Source organism: Peromyscus maniculatus, chromosome 13 (genome assembly GCF_049852395.1).
Source record: "Peromyscus maniculatus bairdii isolate BWxNUB_F1_BW_parent chromosome 13, HU_Pman_BW_mat_3.1, whole genome shotgun sequence".
In the NCBI taxonomy this organism is placed as follows: Eukaryota; Metazoa; Chordata; class Mammalia; order Rodentia; family Cricetidae; genus Peromyscus; species Peromyscus maniculatus.
The window spans coordinates 52,100,430-52,116,441 of record NC_134864.1 but is presented as its reverse complement, the minus strand read 5'-3'; the positions used below and the strand labels follow the sequence as shown (position 1 = coordinate 52,116,441).

The 16,012-nt window shown below is 39.6% G+C and overlaps 1 protein-coding gene across 1 annotated transcript in view; it reads left to right on the top strand.

Moving 5' to 3' along the window:
- Pard3b (par-3 family cell polarity regulator beta) overlaps nt 1–16,012 on the top strand; it is a 978,380-nt gene that overhangs the window by 482,815 nt on the left and 479,553 nt on the right. Inside the window, exon 5 of the mRNA XM_006975013.4 lies at nt 8,750–8,838. Within this exon, the coding sequence (XP_006975075.2) occupies nt 8,750–8,838 (89 nt within the window). The remainder of the gene's footprint in view (nt 1–8,749; nt 8,839–16,012) is intronic.

Here is a 16,012-nt window from a genome sequence, read left to right as displayed (position 1 = left end):
GCTAGAGTTCTTCCTCAGCAGGTCGGGGTCTGCACCTCATCTCAAGCTGTGGGCCCATGAGGTAGGAGCCCAGGGTGGTCAAGGCTCTGGCCCACCCACTTCTTCCCTCCAGGCAGCTTCTGTACCTGTGCTGCTGGCCCTCATTCAGCAGACGTCCTTCTGGAGCTTGCTTCAAGAACGTTTTGTGTTGTCTGAAAAAATCCTTCTTAAGGGGTTCTGCTTTGTTTTTCCGTGGATCCACTAAACTAGCGAGTACATTGTTGAAACCAGGGACTTCCAACCTAGGTGGCAGGAAGGGAAATGCAAGAATGACAAATGGAAGGCAAAATGATTGTGTAGAAAGACACACAGGTCTTGGGAAAGGAACAAGTGCATGACGCATGGCAGTGGGGGGGCGGGGCTGAGCTTTGTGACAAGAAATTAAAACACAAAATGTACACACTAGGAATGTGCTCCAAATATCTTTATTCAGCAGCTATGATGACTTATACATTTAATTATTCATAAAACAATAAGAATTTTGTAATATAAACTTGATTCTGTAAATTTGAGAGTTTTAAAAAATATACTAGTAGACAACAGGCACACGAATCTGCATGATGTTACTGCTTTTCCTCTTCTCCCTCCTCCTGCTCCTCATTTCGCCCCCCTTTGGTGCTGAAACAAGTGTAGAACATATCTTCAGATTGGAGGCTGAGGTAACACATTTTCATGGTGCATACTGTCGTAGGGAAGCCAGCAGAGAAGTCAGTGTGTGGCTGTGTGGATGCAGAGTGCACAAATGCAAAGTTCTTTAGTGATGCCATCCTTCTATCTTGGGCCACTCCTCAGCAACCCTTGAATTTGTGTAGCTTTACACCAACATATAACATGCATGTACTACAGCCAGACTTGACTGAAATATATTTCACTCAGCGAAATGAATGTGATTAGGTTACAGGTTTTGTTTTGTTTTTGTTTTTTGAGGGGTTGCTGAATTTTTCTTACTTATTCAAGCCTTTTAACACCAGCAGCTCTAGGAGAGATTGGATAATTACAGCTGAGGCGTTAGGATCATCCAGTGGTCTATTTTGTCATGCCTGGACTTGAAGTATTTGAAAATGGCATGCAGTTTAAAGGGACAGATCAAGTGAAAGAGAAGCTGGTGCTTACAACTTCTTTGATCATGTGTACACACACACACACACACACACACACACACACACTTTCACATCAGTACGGGTATGTGCTGAAGCAGTTATAAGCCGAAGCAGAGCCTATGGGGATGGCTGTGCTGTTCAATAACTTTACTCTTTCAGCAATAAAGATTATCTTGGCTCATCTGAGCATTGGGTGCAAGCATTTTCATGAATTTAATGATCTGGAAAAACTGGTAGGGATTTTGCTGAAACCAGATGGAGGAAAAGAACCCGATTATAAATTGAAATGATGAACACAAGCATGTCTGTCTTTGTCTGACATTTAAATATATATGTTGTTTTCTCCTTCTGTGTCTGGCACGTTGGAAAGTGCTATTTGACTGTGGGAAAGAAGAAGCGAGCGTTGAAGGAGGTTAAGGAATCCCCTTGCCAAGCTTCTGAACTTCTACAGCTCTGGAGACACAAAGCAGTCCGTACTTGAACATCTGTGGGGGAGAGTCACACGGCCATCCACGTGGGCTTCCATGGAAAGACTGACTTTGAAATCAGTCATGTTCTTAACTCCTGATACCTGAGCCAGGTGGTGGAGCCTACTCAGATCCTCCAACACAGAACCAGTTCTCTCCCCATCCTTACTTTTAGCTCACAGCCGTGTTTTGACAAATAATATTTATTTTGGACACTTGATAAATCTTTACCTAGGTAAATACCAGAAACCAAACATAGACAAACCAACCAAAAACCTCATCAGGTAAAAATATGTCAATAATATGCATATGTGAGGATTTTTGCTTTTTAAATTTCATTTGTCTGCTCAATGTAATTTAGATTTCTGGGAAATATTAATAATGAACTCTAACCATGCTTATTATTAGCAATGAGAGAAAAGAAAAAGTCAACAAAAGAATACAAAATAGAAAAGGAGGGAATAATGGTAAAGTCAGAGAGTTTTAGTTTTCATTCAAGTATTCTTCATGCTGTACATTTGTTCCTAAAATTACATAGACATGAATATGTTAATAAAGAAGCATGGCCACAGGAGGGGAGAGTTTGCATCTCCAGGAAACATTTATTTAAATGACTTCTATGTGTGTTTGCTCAGCTGAAGCTTGCTTGTCTTGCTACATCACACAGCCTCACCATGTACTTAGCAAAGACATTTTTTAATTGGAATGAATCAGAACAATCTCTCCCCCTTTTACAGACAAGGGAAATGGGGCTGCGGTGTTCTGTCTGCTCCCTACCTAAATCAGCTATGGTGCATGGGTTGGAACTCTGCTTCTGCCGAACCCAGAGTGCTGCAACCCACTACTACAGTCCTTCCTGTTGTAGTGACTAGCCCGCCTTGTCAACTTGTGTGGATTTTGAATCACCTAGGAGACACACCTCTGGAAACGTCCGAGAAGCATGACCAGAGGTGTGCCTCTCAGGTGATTCAAATCCAGTCAAGTTGACAATCCAGGCTAGTCATCATAATAGGAATGGCTAGTATGTTTGCGTTCAGTTGGAAATCTAAATTTTAGAAGGCAATGGTCCAAATTACTGTTGTTTTATTCTTGACTTCACCTTGGACAAGTCTTGATCCTTTTACTCTTGAGTGTGTTCATGTATAAAACTGAAATAAGAATGCCAAGAAAGCTACCCAGAGTTGTAGTGAATAGATATCTAATTACTTGTGAAACATTTTGATGTCTTTGAAAGACAGCCAAAGTGTTCCTAAGACTCAGCTGTGGTTTCTTTTAGTGGTTTTAAAAAGTGGTAGAATCCATGGTGGGAGCTACAGGTTAGTGGGAGAGCACTTGCCTAGCTAGCCCACATTCTTTAAGCACTCGCCATTATACTCAAAAGAGCCTACGAAGGAGATTCAAGAGTCCTGAAACACAGTTTTGTCATTACTACAGCAAGTAAGAGCGGAGAGTCCTTTTACCATCTGGGCCTGTTTTCCTGAGTGTACACTTAATAGTCACTGACTATGGGTGACTGGAGTAGGCTGGCACCATTCTTTCTTGGGTTAGTTAATATTGTTTATGGTTTTGCCAACAGAAGTTAGATCCACACACACTTCCGCTGCCAGGCAGTGTTCTAAAGCTCCTATGTGTTTTCTACCTTGCCAGAGTGGCAACAACAGAAACCTGTTAACAAAATCTCTCAGACGCTGTTGTCCCGACTCTAGGGTGGGGCCTAGAAATGTGCATTTTTTAGAAGGCTTTGGATGGTTCTGATACATGTTAGAGTTTACAAGTTACAGTAGAATAAAGGAGAAAAATGTAACTTAGTTGACGAATAATTTAACATTTAAAATGTTTTCTTAATTTCTAGATGCATAGTTATAAAATCCAGTAGTATGAAGGTAGGAAATTCCAGGCCTGTTGAGTTGCTAAGACTGAAACATTTGTGTGGGGTGGGGGGGGTGGGGGAGGGTTCATAAAGCCAACAGAGACTTCCCCGGCAAGGCGCTGCCTGCAGCATGAAGAGCATGCATTAGGTAGAGTTTGAAGAACAGTTCCTGACTACTGAAATGCATGTTAATTCCAAATGTGTGCATAGCAAATACAGTTTGTTTTTACTTTAGCAGGATATTTTTGTTCTAAAAAGTAAAAACAAATATTCTGAAATTATGCCCAGAATTTTAATCTTAAAATTTACATTATGTTTATGTATGAGCACCAGGCACATAGCCTCCCGTTCAAATCTTTTCTGTATAATGTTGCTCTTACTCTCATTCGAAAATTCATGTGTGATTTCAAAAGAAACTTGTAGCTGGCTTTTCCGAATGCAAATCTTCTCTTAAAATGCACTGGAGGTTTTGAAACATAACTCAATTGTAGGTCAAATTTTATAGGCAAATAGTTAAAAATATGTGGTGGGGGGCCACAAGGCTATGTATCCTCCACCTGTAAGTCATGGAGAAGTGTCTATGGATAAAGAAACTTGCTATAGCTCTCATCTTAGAAATGAGAAACCAAGCTCTAAAACTGTTTAGCAGTTACAGCCAACCAGGGAACACAGTGAGAGTTTGGGTAGGTTTTTCTTCCAGCATCTTCCGCCCTCACCATAAGTGAGATGCCTGTCTTAATGGCACTCCATAATGAACCCTGTACTCTCTCCTGGATGGATCCAGCAACTTGTACAAGCTGTGAACTACAGCGCAGCAGCCCGGTGCTGACACTGTGATGACCCCTGAAGAGAAGGATGCCCTCCAGGTGCCTGGCCCCTCTCTGGCAGTCTGTGAGCACTTGCTGTCGTTAGCACCAGTGGTAACGAAATGTAAACACCTTTACTTTCCAGCTGCTGCTAATTGGTTTGGGAATATTTGTGTAAGTGTTGATTTTAAAGCTAAAAATAGCAGTGCTGTTTAAATCCAAGGCGTTCTGGCTGTCATTAATGCTCCCACGATCCTGAAAGTGTTGCTAAAAACGTTCGCTCTTTTTAAAATGTAGTAATTAAGCTTGTCTTTTTGTGAAGGCCACATATACGTTGCTCTGATGTGGTCAAAGCTGTGATGGATATACTTAGCGTAGCTGGGCATGGTGGCCTGTTCACCATTGCTTGGAAAGAGAGGATCGTAATGTGGGACAAACAAGACAGGCTTTCCACCACCACCCTCTTTACATTCTAGGCATCTCATCTTAACCCACGAGTTTAATACAGCATTAAAAATAGAAATCGCCATCACTTTATTTTAGAAATTAAATATGGGCCCTCCAAAGCATTGTGTTTCTATTTCTAGAGGCAAGTTTCAGGATTTTTAAATCACATAATTAATATTTCTCCAACCTGAAGCTTAAGGACTATGGAGGCTGTTTAGCACCCATTATGTCGACCTTTTAGTTAATCGGAGTTATTTTGGTCCCTCTCCTTCCAAATTTAAAAGTCAAGATTTTACAGATTTTTCTCCAAGTTATTTAAATAAGCTATGAGGGGGAAAATTCTCATTTTCATTTTTAGATAGGTGTGAGTTCGTGCCTCTTCGTTTCATCGTGTAATGGATTGAAAGAAAAGCTGAAGTGTGCTTTAATCATTCTGTGTCGATAATTTTGAAGTTTGAGGGGAAAGTGATTTCTTAAACCTGGTAAGAGACAGCTGTCTTTGACTTAAGATTTCAAGCACTGCAATGCTAGAGCTGTCAGAGCCCATCGGGCTCCGTGTCTTTGTGGGGTGCCTCTAGCACCTGCCTTCCTCCCTCATCCCCAGAGGAGACTGACTAAAGGATTCCCATGTTGCAATATACAGGAGTGATTTTGGCAAGTGACAATCACTGCCCATTAGCTGAGATGATATACTGTAGTTTCTGCCTCTTTATGGTGGTTGTAGCAAGGCAAAGAGGGTTTTGATGCTACTTTTAAAATAGTGGAACTGCTATCTAAGCCATAAAGCTTGTGGCTGTGCTTGCAAAGGACACCATCATTTGAGCAGGGAGGAAACTTACTGAATGGGAAAAAAAATATCATACACACGTGTGTGTGTGTGTGTGTGTGTGTGTGTGTGTGTGTGTGTGTGTGTGTGTGTGTGACGTAGGATTAGTATCTAGAATATACAAAGAACTAGAAAAGCCTGAACATCATGAAAACAACCCAACTTAAAAACAGTTTCTGGAATTAAGCAGAGAAATTTCAAAAGATGAAACACGAATGACTGAGAAACACTTAAAACCATTCAACAACCCTAGCTATCAAGAAAAAGAAAGTTGAAAACACTTGGAGATTTCATCCTACCCCAGTCAGAATGCCGAGATTAATACAACAAATCACAGCTCATACTGGGGGGGATATGGAGAAAGGAGAATATTTATTCATTGTCAGTGGGAGGGCAAACTGGTACAACCACTACGACATTCACTAGAGAAGTTCCTCAGAAATCTGAAAATAGAGCTACCACAATATTCAGCTATATCTGCAACTCTTGAACATAGGCCTTCTGCATTTACTTGCTTATCCATAGTCATTGTTGCTCTGTTCATAATAGCCAGAAGTCAGAACCAGTCTAGGTGTCCATCAACTGATGAATAGATAATGAAAATGTGGTACATTTACACACAGGCATATCATTCATGCATTAAGATAAATGTAATTTTCAGATTAAATGGATGACAATAAAAACAATCATCCTGAAAGAGGTAACCCAGACCCAGAAAGACAACCATTGCTTATTGTCTCTTATATGTAAATGTTAGCTTTGAAGATTTAGATATGTATTTTATTTTATTTTTAATGATTTGCGTTTGTGAATGTGGGAATGTGCGTGCATGAGGCACGAGTCCAGGTGCACACGAGCAGTTACAGTTTCCCGGAGCAAGAGGCTAGGCAGTTGTAAGCCATCTGACAGGGGTGCCGGGAATTTACCCCAGATCTCTACAAGAGCAGCAAGCACTCTTCACTGCTGAGCATGCCTCCAGCACAAAGTGTGTGCTCTTTATGTGTGCAGTTGTTGACATGATTACTCTCAAAATGTAGGCAGCTCAGAATCCCCCTTGATCAGAGTATCACACTGCAATTGGCCCTGTGTTCATTTCAAATTATAATTGACATTCCAAATTTATAGCACATCAAGTATAATGTTGATGTAAATTAAAGCTTTACTTGTCATATAACTAAAACTAGATGGAAAACTTCTTAATCTCCAATAAGTTAATTAGAGCCAGAAAGTATATTCTTTCCCTGCCACAGTTAGAGATCAATAAGAAAGTTCTACATGGGAGAGAGAGAAAACAAACAAGTTATAGAGCTGAAACTGTACACTAAATATGGTTTTCTTTGGCATTCTGGTGATATATATATATATATATATATATATATATATATATATATATATATTTAGAGATAGAACTGAAAGGAATAATTGTTTTAATTAATTGCCACTGTTAAATGTTTCTGGATTGGAGTGATGTTTATCATTAAGATGGCACCATGATGTATAGATTAAATATGCTCTCCATCAAATCCTCAGTGTAGGAGGAAACTGACAGACGTTCTGGATCTAAAACTGTTGTAGATATGTAAGATGTAAGAGGCCCAGAATATTGAGCCAGCATGAAAAAACTAAACAAATCTAGAAGAACTACACATCATGATTCCAAGCTTTAATGCAAATCTAAGGTAGTCAGGACTGTCTGGGGCTGGCATGAGGACGGTCATAGTTAAATGAACAGAATTCAAAAACCAGACTAGTAATCATGTGATTCTTCACATCTCCAGCATCAAGGTGATAGGCACACCAGCTAGAAGACTGTAGCTTCTGTCCTTCAGACATCTGTTTTCCAACCTCATCCTAGAACCTCCACATCCCCACTTCTCAGAAACTAGAAGAAATAATGCATTTTTTAATCCATAAAGTTTTGGAATAGTTTCTTATATAGCTTTTAAAAAACAGTATAGAAGGCTCTGGCTGATGTCTCTGAGAACACACTCTTACAGACAGATAAAAAGCTAATGACCTGGGCATAAATGTGCTTATTAAATACCCTGATATGCATAATCATCATAGGTTCAAGGATTCTGATAAATCTTTCAATCTAAGTATTTTTTTAACCTTCCCAATCTTGCCCTGTTTTTTTCTGTATGAACTTATCAAGCCCTTCCTGAATACAATATGGACATTAAAACTTTCAGATATTTCTTTTTAAAGATGTTTTATCTTAAACTGTTAAGGGTTCTTTAACAGCAGAGACTGTTCTTCCTTTTACTTATCTATATGGAGACTAGAAAATTGAATTAAGAAAAATGTCTTTCACAAAAACACAAAAATCTGTTTGAGATATTGCTATCCATTTAAAATGAGAGACTTTTTTTAAAAAATAGTTTAGGGAGCTAGAGATATGGCTTAGAGGTTAAGCATATTTTTTGCTCTTGCAGAGGATCTGGGTTTGGTTCCCAGCACCCACTTGGTGGCTCACAATCATCCATACCTCCAGTTCCAGGGGATCCAATGCCTTATTCTGACCTCTGTGAGCACCAAACACACACGTGATTCACATACAAACATGGAAGCACAAAAAATAAATTGAATAAATCTAATAACTAAATGTTAAAACAATTAGGAGAGTTGGGCATGGTCACAGTGCATGACTTGAATCCCATTATTTAGGAGGCAGAGGTCTCTTGAGTTCAAGGTCAGCCTGATCGATAGAATGAGTTTCAGGACAGCCAGGTAACAAACATCTTTCCATACATTTGCTTCTGTCCATATATTTGCTTTTTTAATACATTGCATTGTGCTAAGTACAAGCACATAGAGGTCATTAAAACTCATTTCTCACCACTTAGCACTGGAGACTACTTTTAGTAATTTTTTTTTCAAACTGGTTTAAAGTACAATCCCCAAACCCAAGGCTGAGTGAGTAGCAGGAAGTGAAGTGATACATTTCGCAGCTTTTAACATGCTGCCTTGTGCAAATGGCCCGTTTGAGCATTTCAGACACCAAACAGGAGAGGAGAAGCACACACCAAAAGTAATGAGAAGATTAACACCTGTTTCCAGTCTTAAAAAAAAAAATGGGAGCCAAGTGTCTACATCCAGAGTGAAGCTATTTCCTCACTCAGTTGAAACGATGTGTTCAAAGCTTCAATTCTGTATGTGCAGCATCTACAGCCTATGACTTTGCTTCATTCCAGAATTCCACCCAGAACTGGGAAAACAGAGAAGTTATGAATGGTGAACACACAGAGCTGCTATCACCGCACAGAACGAAGGATACACTGAGGTATTTTCTTTATGCAAAGAGAATGTCCTTAATAATTTAAATTTTGCATTATTTCATATAATAGATTTTAATTGTTCTGATTTTGCAGGAAATACCAAGAAAAGTAGAACTGTTTAACGAAGCACATTTCAATTCAAACATCAATTACTTATTCCTTTCTCCTATTTTCTACATAAGATATGAGAACCTTCCTGAAAGCCACAGATGTACAAATAATCCTCGAGGCTTCCAATGCTCTCTACATCAGAACTTCGTTGGTTTCTTTTTCATTTTTTTATACATTTTATTAGATCGCTTTCTCCTTCACTCTTCTCCCTATAGCCCCTCCCAATTCATCTTCTTCCAACTTCCTATATGCCCCCCCCAAATTGATAGGCTCCTCCCCTTCAATAATTATTGACACATACACATATGTATATGTATGCACAAATATGTAAATACACCAAGCTGAGTCCATTTTTTTTTTCTGTCTGTGTATATGGTTTCAAGGCTAACTACTCTGTAATGAACAACCAATGAGGACTCTCATTTTTTGGAGAAGCCAATTCTCCCTCTCTTGGCAGTCAAAAGCTGCTTGTAGTTCCTCATCTACTGATATTGTCATTTGTTACAGTCTTGTGTTTGCAGCCATTTCTAGGGGGGGTTTACAGTAGACTTCTTGATAGTCTGCCCCCACAATCCTTCTGCCCTCTGTCCCTTGATGTCCCCTGAGTCACAGATGGACTGTGCTGCAGATGTATGCATTGAGTCTTGCTCCCCTCAGTTTAATCTCTGCGTTCTATGCAGTTGTGGCTCTCAGCAAGTCTCCATTTGCTATACAGAGAAGCTTCTTTGGTGAGAGGGTGGTAGCTGCACTCATTTGTGAGCATAAGAATAAGATCTCGAATACAGTTAGAAATTAAGCTGGTCTAACAAAGTGGCTGATGAACTCTCTTCCAAGGCCCATGACGTCACTATCCCCACCTCCCCCGGGAAGCTGGCTAGGTTTCTAGTGCCAGGCCTGATTTCCCTCCTGGGCAACCAGGATTTTTCAGTTGCTTTTTCTTGTTGTTGCCCTGCAGTTTATAGAGCTCTCCAGAGTTCCTTGTGTTTGAGGGGTTTGCTTTGCCTCTAGCTCTGTGAGTAGCTGCTGTGGTTGTGTTTACACAGTCTTACAGTGTTTTACTTGATGCTTGGAGATGAAATGGCTCCAGCATTGTTCCTATTATTAATGCAAGTAGATCTTTATGTGAAGTCAACTATTGCTCTTCTTAGCACTGATCTCTGAGTCTACAGCTATAGTCACTGCCTGGATACAAACCGTATCTCCCTACTAATTCATCTCCCCTTGCCTTAGTGTCTGGTCTATAAGAGAAATAATAGGGTAGAAGAGTGTTTGCCTAACATGCATGAAGCTCTGGGTTCAATCAATCCCCAGGACCACATAAGTCAGGGGTGGTGGCTCACACCCATAGTCCCAACACTTCACATGAGAGGTGGAACTAGGAGATTCAGAAGTGCAGCATTAGCCTCCACTACACAGTTGAGTTCAAGTCTAGCCTCAAAAACAATAAAATAAAACCTCTTCAGAATGTTGTTATTAGGATTTTTGTATTACTGTTTATAACTTTATTATTTAATAACATATATAAAATACTTTGAGTAAGGTCAGAGTGAGCCTTGTATTTGATTTGGTTGCTACTATTATTTTCTTTGTTGCAGGTTTATTATTCCCTGTACAAAATTCTTGGGGCCAGAAGCATTTCAGATTTTAAAGTATTTTTTTAATTTTGGAATATTTGTGAAGACAGTACTGGTTGAATATGCCAAATAAAAAAAATTAAAAAAGAACCAAGACCCTGCAAAGTTCCATTCACTTGGAGCATCACATCAGTGTTCAAAGGCTTTAGATTATGAAGCATTTTGGATTTGGAGATTTGTAGACTGGGGAGGATCACCTTGTATGGTTTCCATTAGTGTCATTATTTTTAGGAAGTTGGGAGAGGAAAAGGTTGGTGGGGATATGGGGTGGCTGGAGTGGAGAAATGGGGGTGGATATGATCATATTACACTATATCAATGTATGATATTCTAAAGAATAAAATAAAATATGCTCAGAGAAGAGGCTAAGAACAATCTTTACAGTGTAGCACGTTCAGCTGCCGGGGCAAGCTTGCAGATTAGACTTGTTTTAGGTGGTACAGGTCCTGGGAAACACTTAGAGCTAGAAGCCACTTGAGGCTGTTCTGTGTCAGCATCCTCACGGGAAAGGGAAGCCCTGACAGACCACAGAGCTTGGCAGAAAAGTAGGACTTTGGGCTCACTTCCTCGAAGGTAGCCCAGAAGCTAAGTAAATAGTTTGTAGAGTCCATGTCAAAATGACCTACACCTGTTACATGCCCACAGCCATTACTTCCGCCTTCCTCACAACCAGCTAAGCTATTGCAATAACTCACCATCTCCGCTCACCAGTGTGAATCCCTTCTTACTCTCTAATTGAGTCTGTGCATAAGAACTGAGTAAGATGTTCTAAATTGCACTCGTTAGCAATTCTTTCAAAACCTTGAATTAGATAAGGTCTAGGTTTGAACACTGGCTTTGTACCTTGCTACCTATGTATTATTGGACTAATTACTGAACATCTTTAAAATATTTCCTTCATATGGAAAATGACTTTTATGATCACATAGATTCTGGGAAGATTAATTAAGGTACATTACAGGCAGCTGACTTAGTACATTGCTAAATGAAAGGCTGAATAATTACTAATTGCTATTGCAAGTGTCCTCGTCATTATTACACACATTATAGTTCATTGTAACTCTGTATTATCCCAAACAAGACTGAATCCTCAAAAGCATTTCTGCCACCCCATACAACTCTTAGAATATAAAAGGAACATATTTGTTAAATGATTGACTGAATGGATAAAACAAATTGTTCAATGAATCATCAGCATAGCTATGAATTTAAAAGCTGGTAAAAAGATGTTCTCTAAATAGACTTATAATATGTGTGTCCCAGGAATCCTCAGTCCTCGGGCTTTGATCATAAAATACAATGAAGTAAAGGGCTTCACTTGAGTAATTTCCCTCAAATACTGAGAGCATCTCTTTTTAACAGCAAGCAGTATGTTCAGAAGACCTTCCCTTCCCTCTGATTGCCTTGACGTTTTGGACCTCACCTTGTTGCTCAGCTTCCCTTCCCCAAGGTTCACCTCTCTAGATTTGCCCATTTCTCCAACATGTTTTCTTCTGCCTTCTTTGTCCATGAAAGCCATCCAAAAGACAAGTGATTTACAGAGCCCAACTCAAGGTATCTTGATGTCGCCCTGGCAATTTCATGCTCCATTCCTAAGTAAATGTTATGCCTATATTCCCTGGACACAAGATTGTTGAAACAATTCACTGATTGGTCTCAAATACCAAACCCTCCCTCATTTTTTATCTTTTTAGTTGTTCCTGCATATAACTACCTGGTAATTCCTTTTAAAACACAGTTATTATCACAGTCTTCCTCATTACCAATATCTTCAGTGCCTGTTTTCTATAAAATTAATTATGAGCCTTTCTCTGGGAATTTGCCCAAGTAGCTCTACACGTGGTTGCTAATAAACTCCTTGTCCTTGCCACAACACCTTCTCTGGGCTCTTAACCAAGCAGCTGTAGACATGAGACGTTGCTAAGACAACACCACCACCCCCCAAAAAAACAAATACCACTACCTGTTCTGATGTCTGTCCCAGGACCTGCCTAAGCAACCTGGTATATGGCTGCCAGTGCTAAGACCCCCCTCACCCCGTCCCATCGCCTGCCCTGGAACCTTACTCAAGAAGTTGTACATGAGCAGTTAAGACCTTAGTGCTTCCCAGTAGCTGCTGAAGTAGAATCACCCTAACATCCCCACTTATGAAAGACTGGGAACATATCCTGCTTGATCCAAAAGTAGCTGAGTTAGGCTAACGGCAAAATCAGAACCAAATTCTCATTCAACAAAGGTAAGCTGGAAACTCATATCAAAAGATACAGCCAACAACTTAACCCTAGGCACCAGGTTCCAGTGCGAAAACATAAGCAGGATCAAAGATCATCAATCCTATAGCAATGGTCCCAAAGGTGAACAACTTAGACAAATCTCAAGACCCAGAATGTAAAATATTTATTTTTGTTCACATGTATGCACATGTGTCTGTGTATGTATATAGAAGAAAATTTACCAAAAGTAAGGAAAGGGGTGGCTATAGAGGAACAAGAGGCACAAAGAACACTAAATAGACAGGACGAGGGATGGGGAAAACTTCCCATCCCATATTATAGTTAGAACACTAGATATACAGAATTACAACAACAGAAGTAACAACAACAAGAAGACATTGAAAGCTGTAAAAGAGAAGTCACAGGTCACTTATAAAGGCAATCCCTTTAGACTGCTAGCTGACTTCTCAATGGAAATGTCAATATCCAGAAGAACTTGAGCAATGTAGAATTCCTAAATGACTGTAGATGCTAATGTAGACAACTATACCTGGCCAAACTATCTGCCATAGTTGAAGGAGAAAGAAACCCTTTCTTTGGCATAAACAGATGAAAGGAAGAGGTGTCCACCAAAACCAGCCCTATCGGAAAGAACACGATGGACTGAAGAGAAGGTTAAGCACAGCCAAGAGGCTACTAAAAGAAATCAAGGGACACTCCTGGAACTGTTATACAGCAAAGACCTAGGAAAGCTACCTACAAAGCCATGCAATTATAACAGTCAACACATATCATTCAGTAACTTTAAATGTTAATGTCCTCACCTCCCTGTCAAAACTCATAGGTTAGCAGATTGGCTTAACAAATGGTATCCATCACTTTGTTGACTGCAAGAAGCATACATTTACCTTCAAGGACAGACATTTGTCCTCCAGTGAAGGAACACACATCAAGCCAATGGAACCAGCAAACAAGCAAGTATGGTATTCTACCATCTGACAACATAGACCAAACCAAAACTAATAGTAAGAGATAAATGCCATTTCATACTGATCAAGGGAAACCACCCACCCAAAGTCCATGACAATTCTAAATATAAATGCACCAACCCCAGGTGAACCCAATTCCATAAAATACAGACTACTAGGCATTAAAGCCCAGATTAGTCCTAACACAGTAATGATAGATGACTTCAATACCCAACTTTCACCAATCCATAGGTCACCCAGACAAAGAGTAAATAGAGAAACATCAGCGTCAAATGGCTTAGCAGATCAAATGAACCTAACAGATATCTAAAGAATATTTTACCCCCACACCGCAGGACGCTCAGTCTTCTTCTCAATGTCTAATCTAGAAAAGACCACATATTGGGACAGGAAGCAAATATCAGCAAATAAGGGATTATTGAAATAATTCCTTGTATCTTCTGACCTCCTTTCTTCCTACTCTTCTGTTCCCTCCTCTTAGTCCCCTCCATCTCTAACATTAGACCCAATAAATGTGTCCACAGCCATTCTGCTTCAGCATCTCAGTGCCGTGTCCCATCCACCTGCCCTCCTTTTTCTGGTGGAAAACCCTTTTGTCCATCAGGGTGCCTCCTCAGGGCCACCTCCCTAAGGAAGAATTTCCTGAGCTCAGCCGACTCTCCATCCTGTGCTATCTCCGTCTGATTTACATGATTACATGTGCTATGTCTGATTTACATGATTACATGTGCTATGTCTGATTTACATGATTACATGTGCTATGTCTGATTTACATGATTACATGTGCTATGTCTGATTTACGTGATTACATGTGCTATGTCTGATTTACGTGATTACATGTGCTATGTCTGATTTACGTGATTACATGTGCTATCTCCTTCTGATTTACGTGATTACATGTGCTATGTCTGATTTACGTGATTACATGTGCTATCTCTGATTTACATGATTACATGTGCTATGTCTGATTTACATGATTACATGTGCTATGTCTGATTTACGTGATTACATGTGCTATGTCTGATATACATGATTAGGCTCCTGTGTTTTGAAACTTCCATGCCAAAGGGTTTCAGGACTCCTGCTGCAGTCCCCAGTTTGCCTCCTGATTCTACTTGATATAAATGGTGTGATCCTGGACACGCTTCCACTACCTGTGCATTAGCTTGTTCTAAAATGGAAGTGATATAATGTGTGTATGTTTTTGATGACTGCACAGTGTAACACTCAGAAGCCAACTGTCACTTTACCTGCTGAATAACGCTCTGTACTGATCTAGACTGCTTCTTCTACTACAAGCTGATCAACCATAATCTGAGAGTTTAAAAACCCCAATTCTCTAAACTTCAAAACTTTTTCCATGCTGATTGGATGGCTAAGTAAAAAATTCCACACTTTATCTTATACACAATGTTATTAAAAATTGTAGAAAATTACCTTGGACTATGAGTAAGGTGTGTATGAAACCTAAATTAATTTGTTGTTTCAACCTGGGTCCCATCCCCTTTCTATGTATCTATGGATGAATATTCTAAACTCCAAAAACTCAGAGATCTGAAGCCCTTCTGAAGTCAAGCATTCAGATACAGGACACTCGTGTTATCTTATTGCCCTTTCTCACTATTATGATCTTTTCCAACACTGTCTAATTACTTATGTCTCACATACCTTATAATTTTGGTTTTTTGTTTTCTTGATTATTTGATTTTTCTTTTACAGAACTCTCCCATAGCAGTGGCTGAGTTTATAATAATTGAATTAAAATAATAGAATTCAAACGGATTTGTTAATATAACCCCTACCACCAAACTAGGAGAATTCCAATCGATGCATTTATAGCCACTGGATGTTTCTACAGGGAGCAGAGTTCAGGCTCATCAGCAAACCCTTACTTTAGGCTTTCCTCTGAGTCCATCCTATTTGCATTAGATACAATGGGTCTGTGGCTTAGTCCCTAAAGACACAAACACATCTTGTGACCGTTTGTTAAAACTTTTCTTTTTCCCTCTCCATTGAACCAGTATAGTGAAGGAGTATATCCTTTCAGCTTATGGTGTTTTAAGTCTTACCAATAAAATTGGTGAGATTAAAAAAAGAAGAAAATTATAATGGATTGTTCCTTTAAAGACCATAAATTTGTTTGTTCCCTTAGAAAGTGCTAATAATCAAACTAGGTATGATGACATAGTCCTGTAATCCAGAGGCTGAGGCAGGAAGACCATGCATTTTTGC